Consider the following 17,783-nt stretch of genomic DNA (forward strand, 5'->3'; position numbering starts at 1 on the left):
GCATCAGCAAAAGCTAACTGTATGCTCCAAGGAAGACAAGACTCATAGACTAAATATACCTAATTTTGTATCTGTAAAATAAAAAGTAAACATAAATGTTCCTCTAAGGGTGAAGGAACAATCACTTCAAGCACCGTTGTTTCCAAAGCAACAGAAAGTCAATCGCACTGTGAATATTGCTAGCAAAAAAACTACGATGCAGTGAAAGCAGTTATTTAAACAGAAAAAAAGACAAGTTTTATAATATGATGTACACAATACAGCCCCATTAATATCCTCAGCTGCTTGTAAGAATAGTAAAGTGACCAAGAGGAAAATAAATAAGATTCGATCGCTTTAAAATAATTTCTTTCATAGTAAACTGATGCTTCAACATTTTATAAATTTCTCTCTCATACTTATTAGTGTGGGAAAGATCCCCCTGCCACTCCCAAGTAGGGAACCTGACCAAGTGAAAACTTGTTCTTGCAAGCATTTATCTTGCGATAAATGTAAACGCTGAAGTCAGTGGAACAAATCACATATGCGATAGTCAGCAAGGCTGAGATCTATTGAATTAAACAAGAACTACCCAAACTGACTAGAAATGCAAACCAGTAAGAAAGCAAACAAAGACAAAATCCTCCCCTCCTACTACACCAGCCTTAAGCTGTACTCATTGTTGCAATCAAACCTCAGGTGAAAGATTAATTTTATGTGGGTTATATATTTCTAATAAATCTTCAACTGTCTATATCTCCCATTCCTATACTTTTGTCATTTTTATTTAAACAGAAGTGTACTTACTACTTCCCAAGAAAACATATTTACTAGGTTCAGTCTGGAATTGAATCAGTGTTATTTTCAGATTCTTAATTCTACAAATGAAATGCCACTCTTGGCAAAAAAAAAAAAAAAGGTGTGATTTGTAATATTTGGCTTTCAGAAATCAATTGCTACTGATTTTTAAATTTTGTCAACTAATAAACTGGAATAAATAGGAGGAGATACACAGATTTTGAAGAGATACATAAAGCAGTCTCTTCAGTGCATTTTCAAACAAAAAATCTCTTCACTGGTCTTTTGAAGTCACAAACTGTTCTCAGAGCTAATACTGGCATATTGGCATAAATATACAGTTTCATGAAGTTATAAAGGAGGTCTCACATTAGCCTGGTATTGCTCCAGTATCACATGGCCTGGAAACTCTGGCTCAGGAACTGATGCAAATTTCTTGATAATGTCTTCAAGAGCTTGAAGACCTGCCATTCGTAACTGGTTGCTGTGATCGGTTGCAGCCATGAACGCCATTCGAATAAGGTCAGAGAGATGGAGTACTAAGAAGTCATCTTAAAACAAACAGAACAAAAAGAACATTTTATTAACTTAAAATATAGCTGACATGACAGATACTTAAAACATTTTTCTCACTGATGTACAAATTTCACCTATTCTTTTCCAAATGTACACATTTAGGATATGGAAGAAAGCAAGAAAATGTAACATTTTTCTTCTCCCCCCCCCCCCCCCCCAAGTGACACAAGAACCTTCATTCTTAAGACAACCTTAAAAATTAAGCACAAATTTGAAACAAAGTAAAATATGACATACAAAAAAAAAAAGTATTGAATAGAATATTTTAAATGTACCTGAGAACCATAAAAGAGATTAGAACATCATTTAGTAAAGCTAACTTCTGCGATAACCCCCGCCCAATATCTACAGAAAATCTTTCAGGCAATTCCTGAGTCCTATGCTTATAGTGACCCCTGCTGATAAAAGAAAACCTAGTCAAGTTTAAACTCCTAAAAACTGAGTAAGTATTTCTGCTCCCAAAAGCAACATCTAAGGCCCTAAGTCAGCATCAGACAATACACAGAAAAGAACAATACATCACTCAGTAAAGTTCTCAAATGATTCTTCTCTATTTTTATTCATTTTATTTCTTTTCTTACTCTCAATTTGAAATTACCAAATGATATAAAACCAATATGAAAATACTTTTTTAAAACCATATTATCCAGGGTGATTAACAAATAAATAAATAAAATGACTACAGCTCTAGATGCTTTCAAGTCTCAAGGTAGAAAAAAAATATATTTTTTAGCTGAAATTTTCCGAGGCATGTCAATAAAGACTGGAAATTGTTTAAAAAAAGTACCAAGTGGTAAAGACACTCATTATTTGTTCAGACCATCACAGATATATCAGTAAATTTTAAATATTTTGGAATTTGAATTTGAGGATAGAGATACTTAAGTTTTTCTTTGTATAATGATACCAAACACATCAAGTTCATTGTAAATAAATTTGGAGATATAAATTATCAGGATTGTTTTATGCAATCCTTTTCAGGCTCCTATAAAAAAAGCAGCTATATCATGATTTGCCTCTATAATGCAATGCTGTTTCAGAGATAGACTTTCCCAAAGCTCTTCCCTCTCACTCTTCAAACAGTGACCCCAGTCTCTAATAAAATCAGAAACAAGATTCTCACAAAACCAATGCATAGTGCTGGAACCAGAGTGGATCAAAGCAACAAAAGCAACTACCTAATAAATATCCATATTGGAACAGGTGCCCTTAGCAATATAGGTGCTAAAATCCACAAGCCCTATTCATTCCAGGGTGCTTAGGTATATGATACTCAGTCTACATGCACACAAACACTGTGCCACGTGGATGAAAGCAAACAATCACTATGCACCAGAACCACTACATACGGATGACTGAAAGACAGAAACCTCCCACTACCAGTTTGAAACACATTTTTCACAAAACAACTATGTCATCTCTGACCTCTCAATTACGATCCTCCAAGTCATAAAAGTATCTTCAAAACATGAGCTTTAATGTTTGTCACTCTCATGGATACCAAAAGAATGAGCTTTACAAAGCAGCTGGGGCCATGTTCCTCCCACATCCCTCACCCTGCAGCCAGTACTACAGCAGTATTACCTGACCTTTTCTCTTCTTTTTTCCTTCTTTCCTAGCATCCCTTTGCTGTGGAGATGCTAAAATAACCTCTGAATTCTAATTCATTGCTGTCATTAGGTTAAACTCAGAGATACTATCCCCCGTATATAGTTAGCTAGAAGTTTACTGCTTCTATTTGAAACTGGAGAAAAAAGTGTTTAAGTGTTTGCATTTTTTTCCTTTTTTTTTTTTTTCTTCTCCTCCAAGCACATCAGTCTGTCAGAAGTTACATCCTCCAGCAAACGTCACTGCGTTCATGGTACGGTAACTATAATGGTTACAGTTTTTGCCTTTTCCTTAGTTTTTAACTGCTTGACTAAAAGGAATTTCACTTTTTAGCTGCTTACGTTTTCATCTTGGTTGTGTAATCTTTAGCTGTAAAAAGGTGTCAAAAATAAAAAAAAAGAAACAAAACAAACACATTCAATTACTTTTTGGGTTTTTAAGTCTGGCTGAACGAGCCAGTGCCAGATCAAAGTGCGCCTTGTTGGCATTCTCACACAGCATGATCACTCGGCACAGACAGTCGGCTGCAAACACACGCGTTGCCCAGCGAGGTGCTACAGACGGCTTGGTTTTATCCTCTTCACCCAGAGTCGTAAACATGGTATCATCATCCATCTCATCCTTCTTCTCTGATTCCTCATCCTTTCCTCCTCCCAAGGGAGCTGCAGTGCTCATGTCTACAAGAGAGAACAATTAAAATAAAAATCCCGCTGTGTCAAACTACAGAAGATGACTGACTAAGGACATGTTCAAGCCTTTCCTTAGGCTCAGATTCAAAACACAATAATTCTCCAGCTGAAACTGCAACATTCAAAAAATGTAGAAAGGCATAGGAATATCAGTAAAGTTTTTCACCTCTAATTCCCATAGATACCAGTTATAGCTGAATCCTATATCTGAACTTCTCAGCTTTGAAAATTAACCTATGAAACTGTCAAGAAACAGGGTAAGGAGACCACCATGCTCCAATTCAAAGAAAAAGCTCAGCTTTTAACTATTCCACTCCTCTTTCAAGTAAAACCTAGAGTGGATATTAAACTGAAACAAATCTACAAAGTTCACACCACAGGCAAGATATACAGCCAAGTGGGCAGCTGATGGCAACCAAAAGAGTGCTTAACATTCAGAAAATTTTCTGTAAGCATGGCTGTGAGACTTCGTTTCAGAAAATGAAATTACTTCAGGGATCACATTAAAAATAAAAAAGGGACAAAAACTCATCAAACATGCATATACACTTCGACTATTCCGATGTGAGAACATAAAATCTCAACAACAAGGTCTAAATCAGCAAAATGCCAAGATACCGACAAAAATTTTTCTGGCAGTAATTAGAGAATGAGAAGAAGTTATTGCAAGGGTAACCTACTCCAGCTAAAGCATGTTTCTTAGAAAGTCTGAATTTAAGCAGCTGAAGAGCCAAGACATTCAATAGATAGAGGCACTATGGCAAATCAAACATGGATGGAGCCAAACCACAACAGGAGTGTTTTCAGAAAGCATCCAGGAAAACTTATGTGGCTGATTTGTAAATCTCTGCTTAAAAAGCAAACTAGATTTTGTTCATATGCCAGTTAGTGGTATGAAAGAGTACAAAATGAAGTTCCTTGCTTATTTAAGCACAACTGAGAGAAATGTATTTAAATATTATCTCTCAAAGATCATTTCATGTACTAAAAAAAATAAAAAATAGTGAGGAGATCAGACAACCACGTTCAAAACTTTAAAAACTTATCCCACATAAAATAAGGAAAGAACATCCCAAGCTCAAACTCATGAAGTGAGGTCTTTCTGCGTAGATGCATGGTAACTACATTGCATAAAGAAATCATTGGTAGCATTACTCATCAGTAAACGTAAAGCTGGCAACATTTAGAAAGAGCTTTTGGATGAACCCACAATATGCCAATAAACAAGCATAAATGCAAGGAAAATGAGCAGAATCTGCGTCACAACCATCCTACAAACTGAAAAACAGGAATAAGGTCTCGGAGGACAAGGTCTTTGCAAACAACTCTGCAAAGCTGAGCAACAAGCAAAGAAGTTTCATCACCATGGTAACCCATCTTCACATCAGTACCTCAAAGCCTCATAAAGAAAAGCTCAGAACACGTACAGCACTGTTCCTTCTTTATGGCCCTGACGTACAAAGGCTAAAAAGCATCTCTCTGCTTTCTCTAAGATAATGAAATGTCAGGGCAATAATCACCCTGCTTCTCCACTGGAGATCCTACTTGAAGGTGGCTAACTTATAATCTTAAAAGAAAACATACTTTTAAAAATATAACATAATGTTGATGATTTCCTCTTTCTAAGTACTTTTAATGCATAATACTCAAAAGTTCTATATACAACATAAGCTATAATGTATGTCTTTACTATTAAAAAGGACAAGTTCCAAACAAATACTGCCAGAAGATGCTAATACTAAAGCAATATCAGTTTTTATGTGAATACTATAGAACACTTACCACTGGAAGCTGCAAGGACATCCTTACAGAGCATTAGCCAGTGAGAAAGGTTTTCTACTGCCAGCGATGAAAGCATATGTCCCAGAGTATCGTGGATGTCTGAGCACAACTTGCGATCAGTCTCCCGATCCAGCATACCAAAAAGGACACCTTCGAGGCCTGTCTCTGTTATATTAACCCCCTGATGCCGGGAATGACCATCTCGTCGAGAACCAGCTCCTGGTGCAAAAGGATTAGTATCTGCAAAAAAATAATGAGAAATCTTTTCTGAAAGCAGTAACTCAATTTTAAAATTTGGAATAACAATTGAGAATCAGGCATTGTGCATTCGTGCACATATAGTTCAGGCAATGATACATCATGGTGTTACTTAATTTCTTCTGAATTAACTGAAAAAAGACATTAATATAGCATTTTTTGTAAGGCATATAACAGCTTATAGGATTACTTCCAAAAAGAAACAAAACCCACAAACGTATATCTCTTCAAGGTACACGCCCATCAGTTTTTTAAAAACTCCTAATATTATTTGACTCTGAAAAGTCTTTCTAGAGACAGACTTAACTGGTGGGATTTAATACTATGTAAGCCCACAATTCTATATTCATAGGAAGAAGACATTGCTGATCAACACTACTGAACATCCTATTTTCAGAATAAAGTGATGCATGCAAGAATTGAACCAACCAGCAAAGTCCACAAGTTAGTAGATGTGCTGCTAAGAGAAAATGACACAATGAGGTATCTCAATCAAACAACATTAAATGAAGTCAATTTTCAAAAGAGCAAGACCTAAAGTACTGGAGAAACTGTACAATGTTTCCATTGTATATACAACGTACTCCCTACCTGATTGCCATTCTTAATAGGGCAGAAAAGTTTAAGTCTGAACTTTACAAAAAGTTAAATTACAAGTGAAATTAAATCAACTTAAATTACAGTACACAGGGGTGGGGAGAGAAGTTATTAGAGCCGGCAGAGATGGCTTCAGAGTGTGGTGGTTTTTTTTGTCCTGAAGGCAAACCACATGCATGCATGAATACATGTACTTAGCTGTCACAAAAGGCCCTCATGAACGAAGTACTTACTGATGCCACTATTTTCTTTGTCTCCAGCATTTTTTGCTAAGCTCATGGCATATTCACATACTTCTGCTGCTTCCCTCTGAGCAAGCTGTCGTAAACATGCAACTGCAGCACGGCGAAGGAGCAAGTGGGAGCTGCACAAGTGAACCTAAATCAGAACCATTACAGGTGAGTGAACTGCTGCATCTCCATATCCATAAGTAAGTGCTGCTAAGGACTAACAGTATTCTACTTTTCAATTATATGCCCCCGTGTGAGCTGCTGGATACGAAACTCTTTACAAGATCTTTAAAGTTCACAAGTAAGCATTTTCTATAATGCACAAATCTGAAAATAAAGCTGACATATACAGAATTGACAGGTGTTATCTGTTAAAAGCTTAAATATTGACACTGTGCCACTATGATTTTAGACTAATTATACTTTCCAATCTGTTATACTCTAGAAAACTATTCCCCATCACATCATGCTATACCTATAAATCACTTTCTTTTTTTTTTTATAAAAAAAAAAGGCACCACCAGCTGCACCACACAGCTACCACAAAAACTTCCACTTCAAGCTTGTACCAGGATTTATAGTGTAAATTTTTATAAGTGCCTGTCAAGAAGACAGCTTCAGGTTTCTTTGCTAACAAATACTGGGCTTCCAATTCTTTTGAATCACCTCAAGTACAAGCAAATATTTTTTTCTTATTGAAGAATTGTGCATGGTACCTATTTTCTTGAGAGGTAGTAGCACAGAGAGTAGTTGCACAGAGAACTGTATGTTTTTCCACAGTGGAAGAGATGAAGAGGGCTCTTTAGGAAACTAATTCTTTATTTACCCTGGAAAAATTGTTTTAATAAAATGAATACACATTTGCTTTCTCAGTATTAGGTTATTATGTGGATGGAAATTGCAACCCTAAATGAAAGGGCTGTATAGTTTATAAAGAGCTTTAACAGTACATCTTTATTCTGTACGTGAATATACAGGATTTCAGTCCTGCAAAAGCAAACATACAATCCTCTAAATATCGCACCGAGGTTGTTTTAATGGAAATGAAACACAGAACATTTACAGCATTTAATTAATGGAAAGAGCTTTCCCTGTTTTCAGTTGCAAAACAAACAACTGTGTGTTTATGATGCCAATGCAGGAAAGCAGAAAGGAAACTAGATTGTGGAGCTCCGTAGTTTAATTTTGATATCTGGCATTAACTCCCTACAAAAGCAAGTTGGAACGTTATGAAAACTTTTACAGGGCAGGGCAATGCAGACTTTGGCTACATATCTAAGTTTATGGTAAAATGAAACGCACAAGACAATTCAGAGAAAAATTTTTCAAACTATGTAAGACTTGAAAGTAAGGGACAGGAAAAAGAGAAGTACAATAGCTTTTGTTTAACAAAGGACCATTAAAGAACATGTAAAGAACAGCAGAAAAGCTTGGGAAATGTTTTCAAAACAGCACTTGTCATACCTACATTGACTTTTGACTTCACTTTCTGATATAGTACCCACTAGTACTTACAGAGTAACTGGCTAGAGAGAATGTCAGATTGTGCATGGTATTTATACAGAAGGGCCTAGCTACTTCTGGATATGTTGCATCTCTGTCGTGCAAAATTTTGTGCACGGGCAATTGACAGACTCTGGGAACACACAGCACAGGAGTGTTCCAGCGTGAGGGGGGGAAGTAAGAGTATAGGTGGGGGCTGAACCATGTAACAATGAGAGGATACCCTAGGGAAAGTCTGGAAGGGAGACTAAGAAAAAGTTCCAGTGCTGACATAAGTAGGATTCTATTCTTTCACATAACACAGAACCACTAGTTCCATAGCGAGTGATACAATCAGCTTGGCAAAACACCCAACCGACTTCAGGGAGTATTTTTCAAACTTCTTAGTATTGGGCTGCTAAACCCTCTTAAAATAATTAAGAAGTAAATAAACAATAGCAATAAAGAAACAAATGAAAACACACACACCACCTTTCCTCTTATAGTTGTATTTTGTATGTTTTGGGTTCTAGCCACTGCCTCATTTCCTGGCTTAAGCCAGGATTTGCTGACAGAACACTAATGGGGGGAGCAATGTTAATCACAATAGCAACACAAGAATTTGAGTGTCAGCACCTGCTATACTAATAGTGGTTGAAAATAATCCAGCATCTCCCACCTTTTCCAAGCTCACCTTCTTCCGTTTGTGCATACGGTCAGTTGGAAGGAACAGGGCATTTCAGCATCTCTGTAACGAGTGGTTTTATAAAAATGCTTGCTACCTTGTGCCTTTATTGCATTCCAATGTTTTGCAAATGTGGCTTGCTTGTTATATATGGGTATCCTTGGCATCTTGCCAAGTGCTTCTCCTGCGTCCTCTCTGCTAGGCACATATGTGAAACTTTGAGGAACAGAAGGGATGCGTTTTGTACTCACACAAAGACTTGGAACCAGACTGGACAGGTTGACGTGCCGTGGCGCAAACATATGAAGCTGCTGAAGGCAGGATATGGCCGCTGCCTGAACAAGCGAGTCTGAATGGTCTTGTGTGATTGCACATCCCACCAAACAGGATGAACGGATTGTTGAAATTGTAGCTCCATTACCTAATGATAATAATATGATAACCTTAACATAGCAAGATTTTTCTATGAGAGCTGTAGATTTTAAACCTTTAAACATATTTCAATGCATAAAAGTTTACAAAATTAACATGCAGATTTTCTGAATTCCTACTGCAAAATAGTGTCCACACTACTTGAAAGAATCACGAGTGTGTTTCAATTTCTCTGTTGAAATAATAGGTTTAATAATGCTCTGTCCAAATGAAATTTTGGATCAATGATCTTCAACTGGAAATATTTTAAGAATATCTTCCCAGGACATGAAACTAGAAAAGTTATCTGCATTTCAATTCTGAACATCTTTTTTTTTCTATATATATGGGCAACATTTCATACACAGAGCCATTTCCTAAAATATCAGACAATGTGTAAGCTAGCATATGTATCTGCAGGTAATTTTTGTTAGCTCCATCAGATGAGTCATGCTGCTGTAACAGGACACATATTTGAAAGAACAGAACTTAATCTGAAAAATAATTCCACTCCACATCTTAAGGATTAACCAGCACGACATTTAAAAAAAACAACACTGAATTACAGCAAAATGTAACTTGCAGAAGATATTCCACATAAGTATCTTTATTAATAAAGTTGATGACACTTCAAATCAAAATCTTATTATAGAGCAAGCAGATAGCAAGTTAAATTAAACCATCTAGAGACTTTTCCAAAACAGAATTAGTCCAATTATTTAGAATTAAAATTGAACTAGTGCCTGGTTCTCTAACATTGACGTAAAGACCAGCCTATAAACATTCCTAAAAAATCCCACTAAGTCAAAGTTAACGATCCATGTTTTTGTTATCTGAGCCATGTAACTTCAGATAGTGTACTGGCACAGCAAAATTTTATTTTCTATGGTAAGGCACCGTGATAGGAGAATAACAAGAATAAGTGGAAATGAGTTATTGTTCACAACATTATCAATGATGTCAAACTTAAGTTCTTGCCATCAGTCAAAAATAAAACTACCACTATGCTGAAGAAGCAGAGGAAAAATCTTGCATCTTGCCCTACATAAAACATATACACAGCATGGGTATTTTTCATCTTTTACTTACCATGCACATTTGCCACTAGTCGGAACACCATACATCACTATAACTCTTGATATAAATCTCAAACTGAAGCGTGAAGGAAAAAAAGAAAAAAAAAAAAAACAGCAGACGTAAACCAGACTTGAGGTTCCTTCCAGGACCCTGGATTTGTCAAAGCCCTCTCCTACTACCCACAACTGCAATAAACAAACACTGATTATCTTCCATTTAAGGTCATGATGTATTGGCTTTATACAAGTTAATTTCCTTTCCTCTTCAAATTCATACTAACCTTGCAGCTCAGGCCCAACAGTAGTTATTATAGCCCCGAGACATCGGCCTAAGCATTGATGTACTTCTGTATGTGATGGTGGAACAGTTAAGAGCAGAGTAAGAACTAGAGAAAGTGTCGGCTCCACGTATCCACGGTACATTGGTCCACTAGAATCTACTATCAAGGCAAGTGAATGGAGAGACCAGGTCTATGAAAAAAAAAAAAAGGAAGAATATATTGAGTAATATATTTAGAAAATTTACACAAATATGTATGTAGACTGAACCTAGTTCTGTACAACCCTGTTTACATGTCTAGTTAGCTTCTCTGACTCCAGAAGTGTTTCAAATGTCCCAAATCTCAAGCAATCAAGTGGGAGTTGAGGTATTTCTAGTGTGCTGTTTGGATGCCAGCACTTTTGTGGATAACAAAGATGACAAAGTATTTGAGCAAGAAATGATCAAGCACTGTGTTTCTATTTTGCTTTCTCAAAAACAACATATCCACTTTAAAAAAAGGAGGGGGGGGGGGGTGGTGGAAAAAACGTGACCCTTAACATGGGAAAAAGACAGAATCATTTCTGACGTAGAACTGGATGCAGATTCCAAAGCAGACAGTTAGCTGACAAAGTCCTCAGCCAGGACTGCCTGTGATATTATAAGTAGAAACTGATTTCCACAACAAGTTGAAAAGTTCGCATGCGTTTTCCAATGAATTTTCTTTTTAGGTAGTGCAGAAGAAAGCAGCACTTTACACATACAGCGAGTGTACTAAGGGATAGGAAAAAAAAAAATCAACCTATTCAGTTATAAGTAAATTACGAAATAATTTACTGCAAATGTCCAAGCAAGAAAAAGAAATTTTTGGTCACTGAAGTTTCACGTGAAATCAGCTTCCCTGACAGACCTGAAAGCATGTGAGATTGCTCCAAAAGATCCTATTAAATGATCACATTTCAGAACTGTCTTCAATTAAATGTGAAGCAAGTGCACTGAAGAGACATAATGTTAAGAGTGTATTACAGATACAAAGCTAGATTCTTAAGAAACAGCTAGAAAACTTCCTTTAAAACTGCTCAGTTTTGGTCCTCTCTGATGCAACCCAAAACCCATTAACACTAGCAACCACCTGAAGCTATTTTAACAGTCATAAGCACATATGTAGTACATTACAACTGTATGTACATTACAGTACATTCTCATTCTTGTGAATTTCTACTGCTCATGTTCACATACAGTTCCTGCATACCTACATTGTAGATGAGATGTAAAAGCTTAGCTTTTCACAGTTGCCTGTTATCATACTCTCAGTAGAAAATAAGAAAGGCACATGAATTCCACCTGGCTTCTAAATCCTTGTCCTTTATAATTCACATGTTTTTCATAAAGAGTAACTTTCCGGTTTCAAGATGAATGATAAGCAAGTACATGCTTCAAAATTACTTACTCACACATAAAGCAAGGTTATATATGCAAACTGAACTTTGACTTCCTTTAAATAAAACTAAGGAAATTTAACTTTAAATTGCATTTAACTTTAAATTGCATTTACTGATTTTTTTTAACATCTGTCTCCAAACAAAACTAGTCTTGTTTTCCCAAGCAACAAGCTGCAAAAGCATAGGTTATTTTTTTATTGCCCTGAGGGCAAAACAAACAAGCAAACCAAAAAAGAACACTATTTTTTGTTCTGTCAAATTCATAATTTAAACCAAGGTGAACATGGATGTATGTCTCCACGTAGTTACCAGAGGCTTCACCGTCTCAATCTGTGGGTATAAAGTGCCCCTAATCAAGGATGGCATTCAACTTCCTGCTGCTAAAGCATAGTAGTCACTTAGAATCATTTCCTCGAGTTAACTAGAAAAAAGAGTGGCTGGAAGATAACTGTTGTATGGTACAATTACAGCACGATCTTTGAAGAACAATGATTACAGACAAGATGTGGCTTTTACTCTTTTCCACTTCTTTGGTAATTATTTTATTCTAATGCTTTGATAGATTTCATTGCCGCAGAAAATGAAAGATTCAGCATTTTTCTTTCTACCATTCAACTCCTTATTATCAAGACAAATGTACTGTCAGAATTAACTTTGAATTCTAATCCTGAACATTTTAAAACAATTCGGTGGTGATTTTGTTTTTTACCTGGACTTCAGGAGAAGTTCCATCTTGTGCCAAAGCCAAGAGAATACTGACGCTAGTTTTCAGATGTTGCCCAGAACCTATTCCACCAACATATCGATGGAGGCAACCCAGAGCCAAAGAATGTCCTGTTCTTGATACAACATCTCGAGCAGATTTTAACCTATCAACATTTAAATAAAAAGAAATCATGTAATTCACTAAATTCATTACAAAAACCCTTCAAGTACCATAACTGCAAACGACTGCTCCTAACAGAATTTTGCTGTCCGTGTTACAAGACTGTAAGAAGCCTTAACCACAAAAGCAAAACCAATATGCATAACCTATACTGCTATTAAACTGGATTACACATCAACCAAGTCAATAAAAAGATATTTTAGTAATTTTCTTTCTTCGTGGTCATAACTTGACATTTTAGATGAGGAAATGTTTTGGAAGTATAAGAACACAGGAAAAGAGCTTAGTATTTACCAACATTTCACAGTAGACTAATTTAATAATCATAAGAGTCATTGCTAGGCCACTGCAGTGAAAAGAAATCAAGAAAAATGACAATATATACAGAGAAACAATAAAGGAATCCACAGCTTCATCTTCTACTGCAGACAACTTATTAACTTCTTAATATAGCTGCTTTCTTCTACAACTGAGTTCTACAACTTTTCCAATAGTTTTTGTAATAGTATTTTTATTAATGAAATTAAAACACAATGAATAGCATTCTGAATGACCTAGCTGCATGACATAGTGACTCGCTGTGTATTTTCCACAATTATTCCGCTCGGAACACATGTAACATACATGTCAACTGTAATTAAAACCCTATTCAGAAAAAAAAAAAGAGACAGAAGAAGGATATCCTAGTTAGAAGAAATATTTTTTTTTTTCTGGTTGTCTGTATGTGGCAGAGAAGCACGCTCATAGCCATTAGTAAACAACAACAGCAGCAGCAAGAAAGTAAATGCAAATGCCATATATGCAAAAATGGTTTTATAGTGTCAACTGACTGGCAACTTAACTTGAGTCCTGCATAAGAAACCAAGGAAAGAGTCCCAGTAACAGAAATTCAAGGAATGACCGTGAAGATGATAGACTTCATTACAAGATGAAATAATGGAGAAAAGTTGAATTACTCAGAGGTAGGAGAATATGTTCATGCAGCATGGCCAGCCAAAAGATGTGCTGCAGCCATGAGGTAGGAGCATTCAGATCCACAGACTGGCTGATGTCTAAAATTTAAGCTGAAAATTGGAAAATATGTTGTCTTGGTATATTTACCAGGTATCCTTCTAAAGACCTGAGATTAATGACAGAATATAGAAAAACAAATGGGCCAGTAGGTAAGTTAAATTGATGTTATAGGAAGATGTTTTGATGAAATAGAACCACTATCATACAATTCATGCTACAGACATACTTAGTGTAAGCTGAGTTTATCTACCTGAAGCAGTTTAGTTACCTTCAAGTAACTCATGAAAAACCCTTCATTTGTATCATTTTGCATTTTAAGTAATGTAACAAGTAAACTTTTATTCCTGGAAGAATCACATTAAATAAATCCAAATTTGAAGACTGTTTCAAGATTTCTTAGATCTATATAGTCTTTGTAATAAAGCATGGAGAGAAAGAGTAAAAAAATGCTGTTTCATAGAAGAATTTTCCAAACTATATTTTATTTCCCTTTACGGATCAAAGCCAACTTACTTATCAAAACTGTACTGAGCCATTCTAGCGATGAAAGTGGCTTCTCCAACCACTTGAGCCATTCTGCCAAGAGCTTCTCCAGCTGCACATCTCAGAATAGGGTTAGGATTATCAAGGGCACCCATCACCAGCGTCAGAGCAGATTTGCGAACTTCTTCTGGTCCTAATGTGCTTTTGTTCTCGGCTAAACCCTACATGAAGAAATGAAAAAAACATTCCAAATCGAGGAGGAAGGGAAGTGCAACATTACTGTAAGATCTTCAATTAAAAATGATGCATCTTTATTTTTGTCTAAAATTCTGATCACTTAGTCCTAAATATACTGGCTGAAAATACTGAAAACTCAAAAACAATAACACAGTCTTAGCTTTGCCAGCACTCTTACTATTTTAAGTACAGAAAAGACGCATTAACACCAGTCTTTGTTATCAAATGCTACTATCATTATAGTGCTACACACACACACACACCAGTGATACTGAATCTAAGCTAGCAGATAGCTTTACACACAATAACCCAATGGAAAGATAAGAAAAGAAGGGGGGGGAGACGAGGGCTTTAAATTTGACTGTAATATCTCTTTACCAGACAGAAAAAAACACAGCTAAGTTGCATTTCTGCAAGAATCAAATAGATTTTAGGTACATGAAAATATTTTTTCTTAACATTTACATCTTTGAAAATGTATACAGCATGCTATATAAGTGTGTTACAGAGTACTAACACTAAACACTGTTTCTGCAGCTTCTTTGGTTTCCATATTCCTTTAATAACACACTACCTTTCATTATAACTTTCAAGAAGTCTTTTACTTTGGGAAAAATAATCAAATATATGTAAAGTCCTGCACGTGTTATAGAGGAAGAGAGCTGATGGCTCTGCCATAGATTCTCATTTTCTGTTCTGAAATCCTCATTTCAGCTCTTAAAATTTTGACAGTTCTTTGGCCTTTTGGCATGGCATGGGAAATCCCAGGCTCCTTTCTCAGAAAATAGCTTTCAACTTGTCTCATGTTTCAGCATAGCTCATATTTCTAAGGACAAAGCAAGGAAGAGAAGTGTTGTTCTGTGAAAACTTTCCTTCCAAAAACTCTACTAAGTTCTACATAAAGACTTGACATTTCACAGACAGCTTTTAGGGGGGAAAATTGACTTTTGCTGCTACTACAAAAACTTTACCCAACTAAAGGTTCATAAGAAAATGCATTGTGCCTAAGTCTGCCAGGATTTTGCAGTCCTGTTCCCAGAACACTAATTAAAATGCTCCAGATCACATACTTAAATGGGCATGTGTCCTGGTTTCAGCTGGGATAGAGTTAATTTTCTTCCTAGTAACTGCTATGGTGCTGTTTTGATTTGCAATTCCTTTGTGTATTCTTTTATCATTAATATTCTATTCCCTTCCTTTTCCATCCTATTAAACTGTCTTTATCTCAACCCACTAGTTTTTACTTCTCCACACCCCTAGTCCGATTCTCTCCCCAATCCTGCTGGTGGGGAGGGATAGAGAGTGAGCAGGTGGCTGCATGGTGCTTAGCTGCCTGCTGAGTTAAAACACAACAGTATGCCCTTCAGCTGTACATCAGGGCTGAGGTGCCTTAATTCAAAACTAGGAACCAAACTGAAGAGAGAGCCATTCATTACCTAAAGCATGAGACATCTAGGCTAAAAAGCCTGGGTAATTATAGCCAAGGGAGATGAGTGTGTCATTGCATCCTAAAAGAAGTGGGACAATTCACTCTCCATAGACAGTCATCTCTCCCCATCAAGCGAGGATCAGAGACCCATTAAAAAGCAGCTGAAGATAAGCAGTCATTGTTTGGATGGCAAAGGTCAGACAAGAAGAAACCCATACAATCTTTAATTACAGGCTAACACTTCCATAAGGACAGCTTCCTCAGTGCACAGGACTTAGTTGCCCTGAAGCTGAATGAGGATGACATAAAGGGAAAAATCTGACAGACTCATGAATTGGAAATCCAGACAGAACATCAGAAAAAATCTGGAAATGCCTTAATAAATTTGACAAGTAGAAAGAAAATCTTACACTGAGACACTGTTCCACAGAGCCGAGACAATAAAAGTCACTGAAACCAAGTATTTCTCTTACTTACTGTCTAGGTTCCTGACTTCATAGCATGAGGCCAGATTTCCAAGCACAGATAGAGCACAAATAATTGTAACTGAAATCAGTGGGACTTGAGCATAAGCATCTAAAATTCTATATTATATTAGGGAGTCTAAAGAAGAAAACGTTCGGACATCTAAAATGGAGACCCAAATTTATCTTTGTCTTTCCATGAGCCTCATCTGCACAATACTCACCTGCAAAGATATGAAGGGTGTGGTTTTTTTGAGTATGTATGACAAAGCACTTAAATCCATAAGTACAGTGCAAAGAAAATTAGAGTAATGAAAAAGAAAATAAAGTCAGAATACTATAGAGACATGAATCTCATCTATTCTTTGTACTGATACGTGCAGATGAGCTAAAGCAGAGCATCTGAAAAAAAGGGGGGGGGGGGAATTTGCAAAGTTTGGGTTTTGTTTCCAAAAGTGTAAGTATTAACCTCAGCAATGTCCTTCTAACAGCCTTTTGTACAGAACACAAGTCTATGACCCGAACCGCTGAATTTTCGCATCTACTACAAGTTCACAAGTTTTACCTTCAAGGCACTAAGAACAGCAGTAAAGATATTAAGCTGCACAGCCTGCTGTCGAACACCTTTAGCCTGCTTGACACATTCAGCAAAGTGATCCAACATCTGTAATCTAAAACAAAGAACATAATTTAAGTGACATTCTTTCAAAATACAAACCAAAACACAGCTGGTAAAGACTGCGCACAACCAAAAGGCCTTTTAAGGTGGGTCACAGAATTTGTGCCTCAGGGGCTGCAGAAGGTATTCACCTTAGGCAGAAGGGTAGTGTTATTTTGAATGTCACTTTGCTGATTATTCTTTTAGATTAATTCATCCCTTTTGGAGAAAACACCACCAAGAGAAAGCAATACATTTGATACATTTGGCTGTATACCTAGAAAGCTATGAGGACAAGACTGGAAAAATGCTGCCTCTCCACTACCATTCAAAACAATGTTAGGCTCCACGTTCCTATTACTGTTCCTATTATTTTTCTCATTTAACCTCATGCCGTAAAGTGTTACTGGGAGGAGCATTCCCTAAAAGATACCAAGAACAGGAGTATAATGAACAACCTGCATACGTAGCTACTCTGCAGTTCCCCAGCCAGATTTTTCCATAGCTAAAAACAGTATAGATCCCACTGAATTCTGAAATTGAATATAAATGTAAACTGACCTATGTTTGTAAGAGACATGAGGAAAAACCACACCAAAGAGAGCCACAGATGCATCGATGACAGATACTCCTAGAGGAAGGGGACCGGGTACAGCTTCACCAGCAGGGATACGCAAATAAATAGAAGATGGATCATGCTCCAAAGCACCACTTCCAGATGCACTGTTAGGCTGAAGCTG

At 36.6% G+C, this 17,783-nt stretch overlaps 1 protein-coding gene across 2 annotated transcripts in view; it reads right to left on the bottom strand.

Annotated features, from left to right (window-relative positions):
* Positions 1–17,783, bottom strand: part of HEATR5B (HEAT repeat containing 5B) — a 55,973-nt gene that overhangs the window by 21,751 nt on the left and 16,439 nt on the right. For both annotated transcript variants that reach the window (XM_083831392.1, XM_083831393.1), the window contains exons 16-25: positions 17,605–17,780; positions 16,951–17,056; positions 14,286–14,476; positions 12,582–12,741; positions 10,453–10,642; positions 8,936–9,105; positions 6,521–6,665; positions 5,433–5,672; positions 3,387–3,638; positions 1,147–1,328 (exon numbers count right to left, since the gene is read on the bottom strand). In XM_083831392.1, the coding sequence (XP_083687518.1) occupies positions 1,147–1,328; positions 3,387–3,638; positions 5,433–5,672; positions 6,521–6,665; positions 8,936–9,105; positions 10,453–10,642; positions 12,582–12,741; positions 14,286–14,476; positions 16,951–17,056; positions 17,605–17,780 (1,812 nt within the window). The remainder of the gene's footprint in view (positions 1–1,146; positions 1,329–3,386; positions 3,639–5,432; positions 5,673–6,520; positions 6,666–8,935; positions 9,106–10,452; positions 10,643–12,581; positions 12,742–14,285; positions 14,477–16,950; positions 17,057–17,604; positions 17,781–17,783) is intronic.

The sequence above is a fragment of the Anser anser genome (assembly GCF_964211835.1).
Source record: "Anser anser genome assembly, chromosome: 3".
Classification (NCBI taxonomy): Eukaryota; Metazoa; Chordata; class Aves; order Anseriformes; family Anatidae; genus Anser; species Anser anser.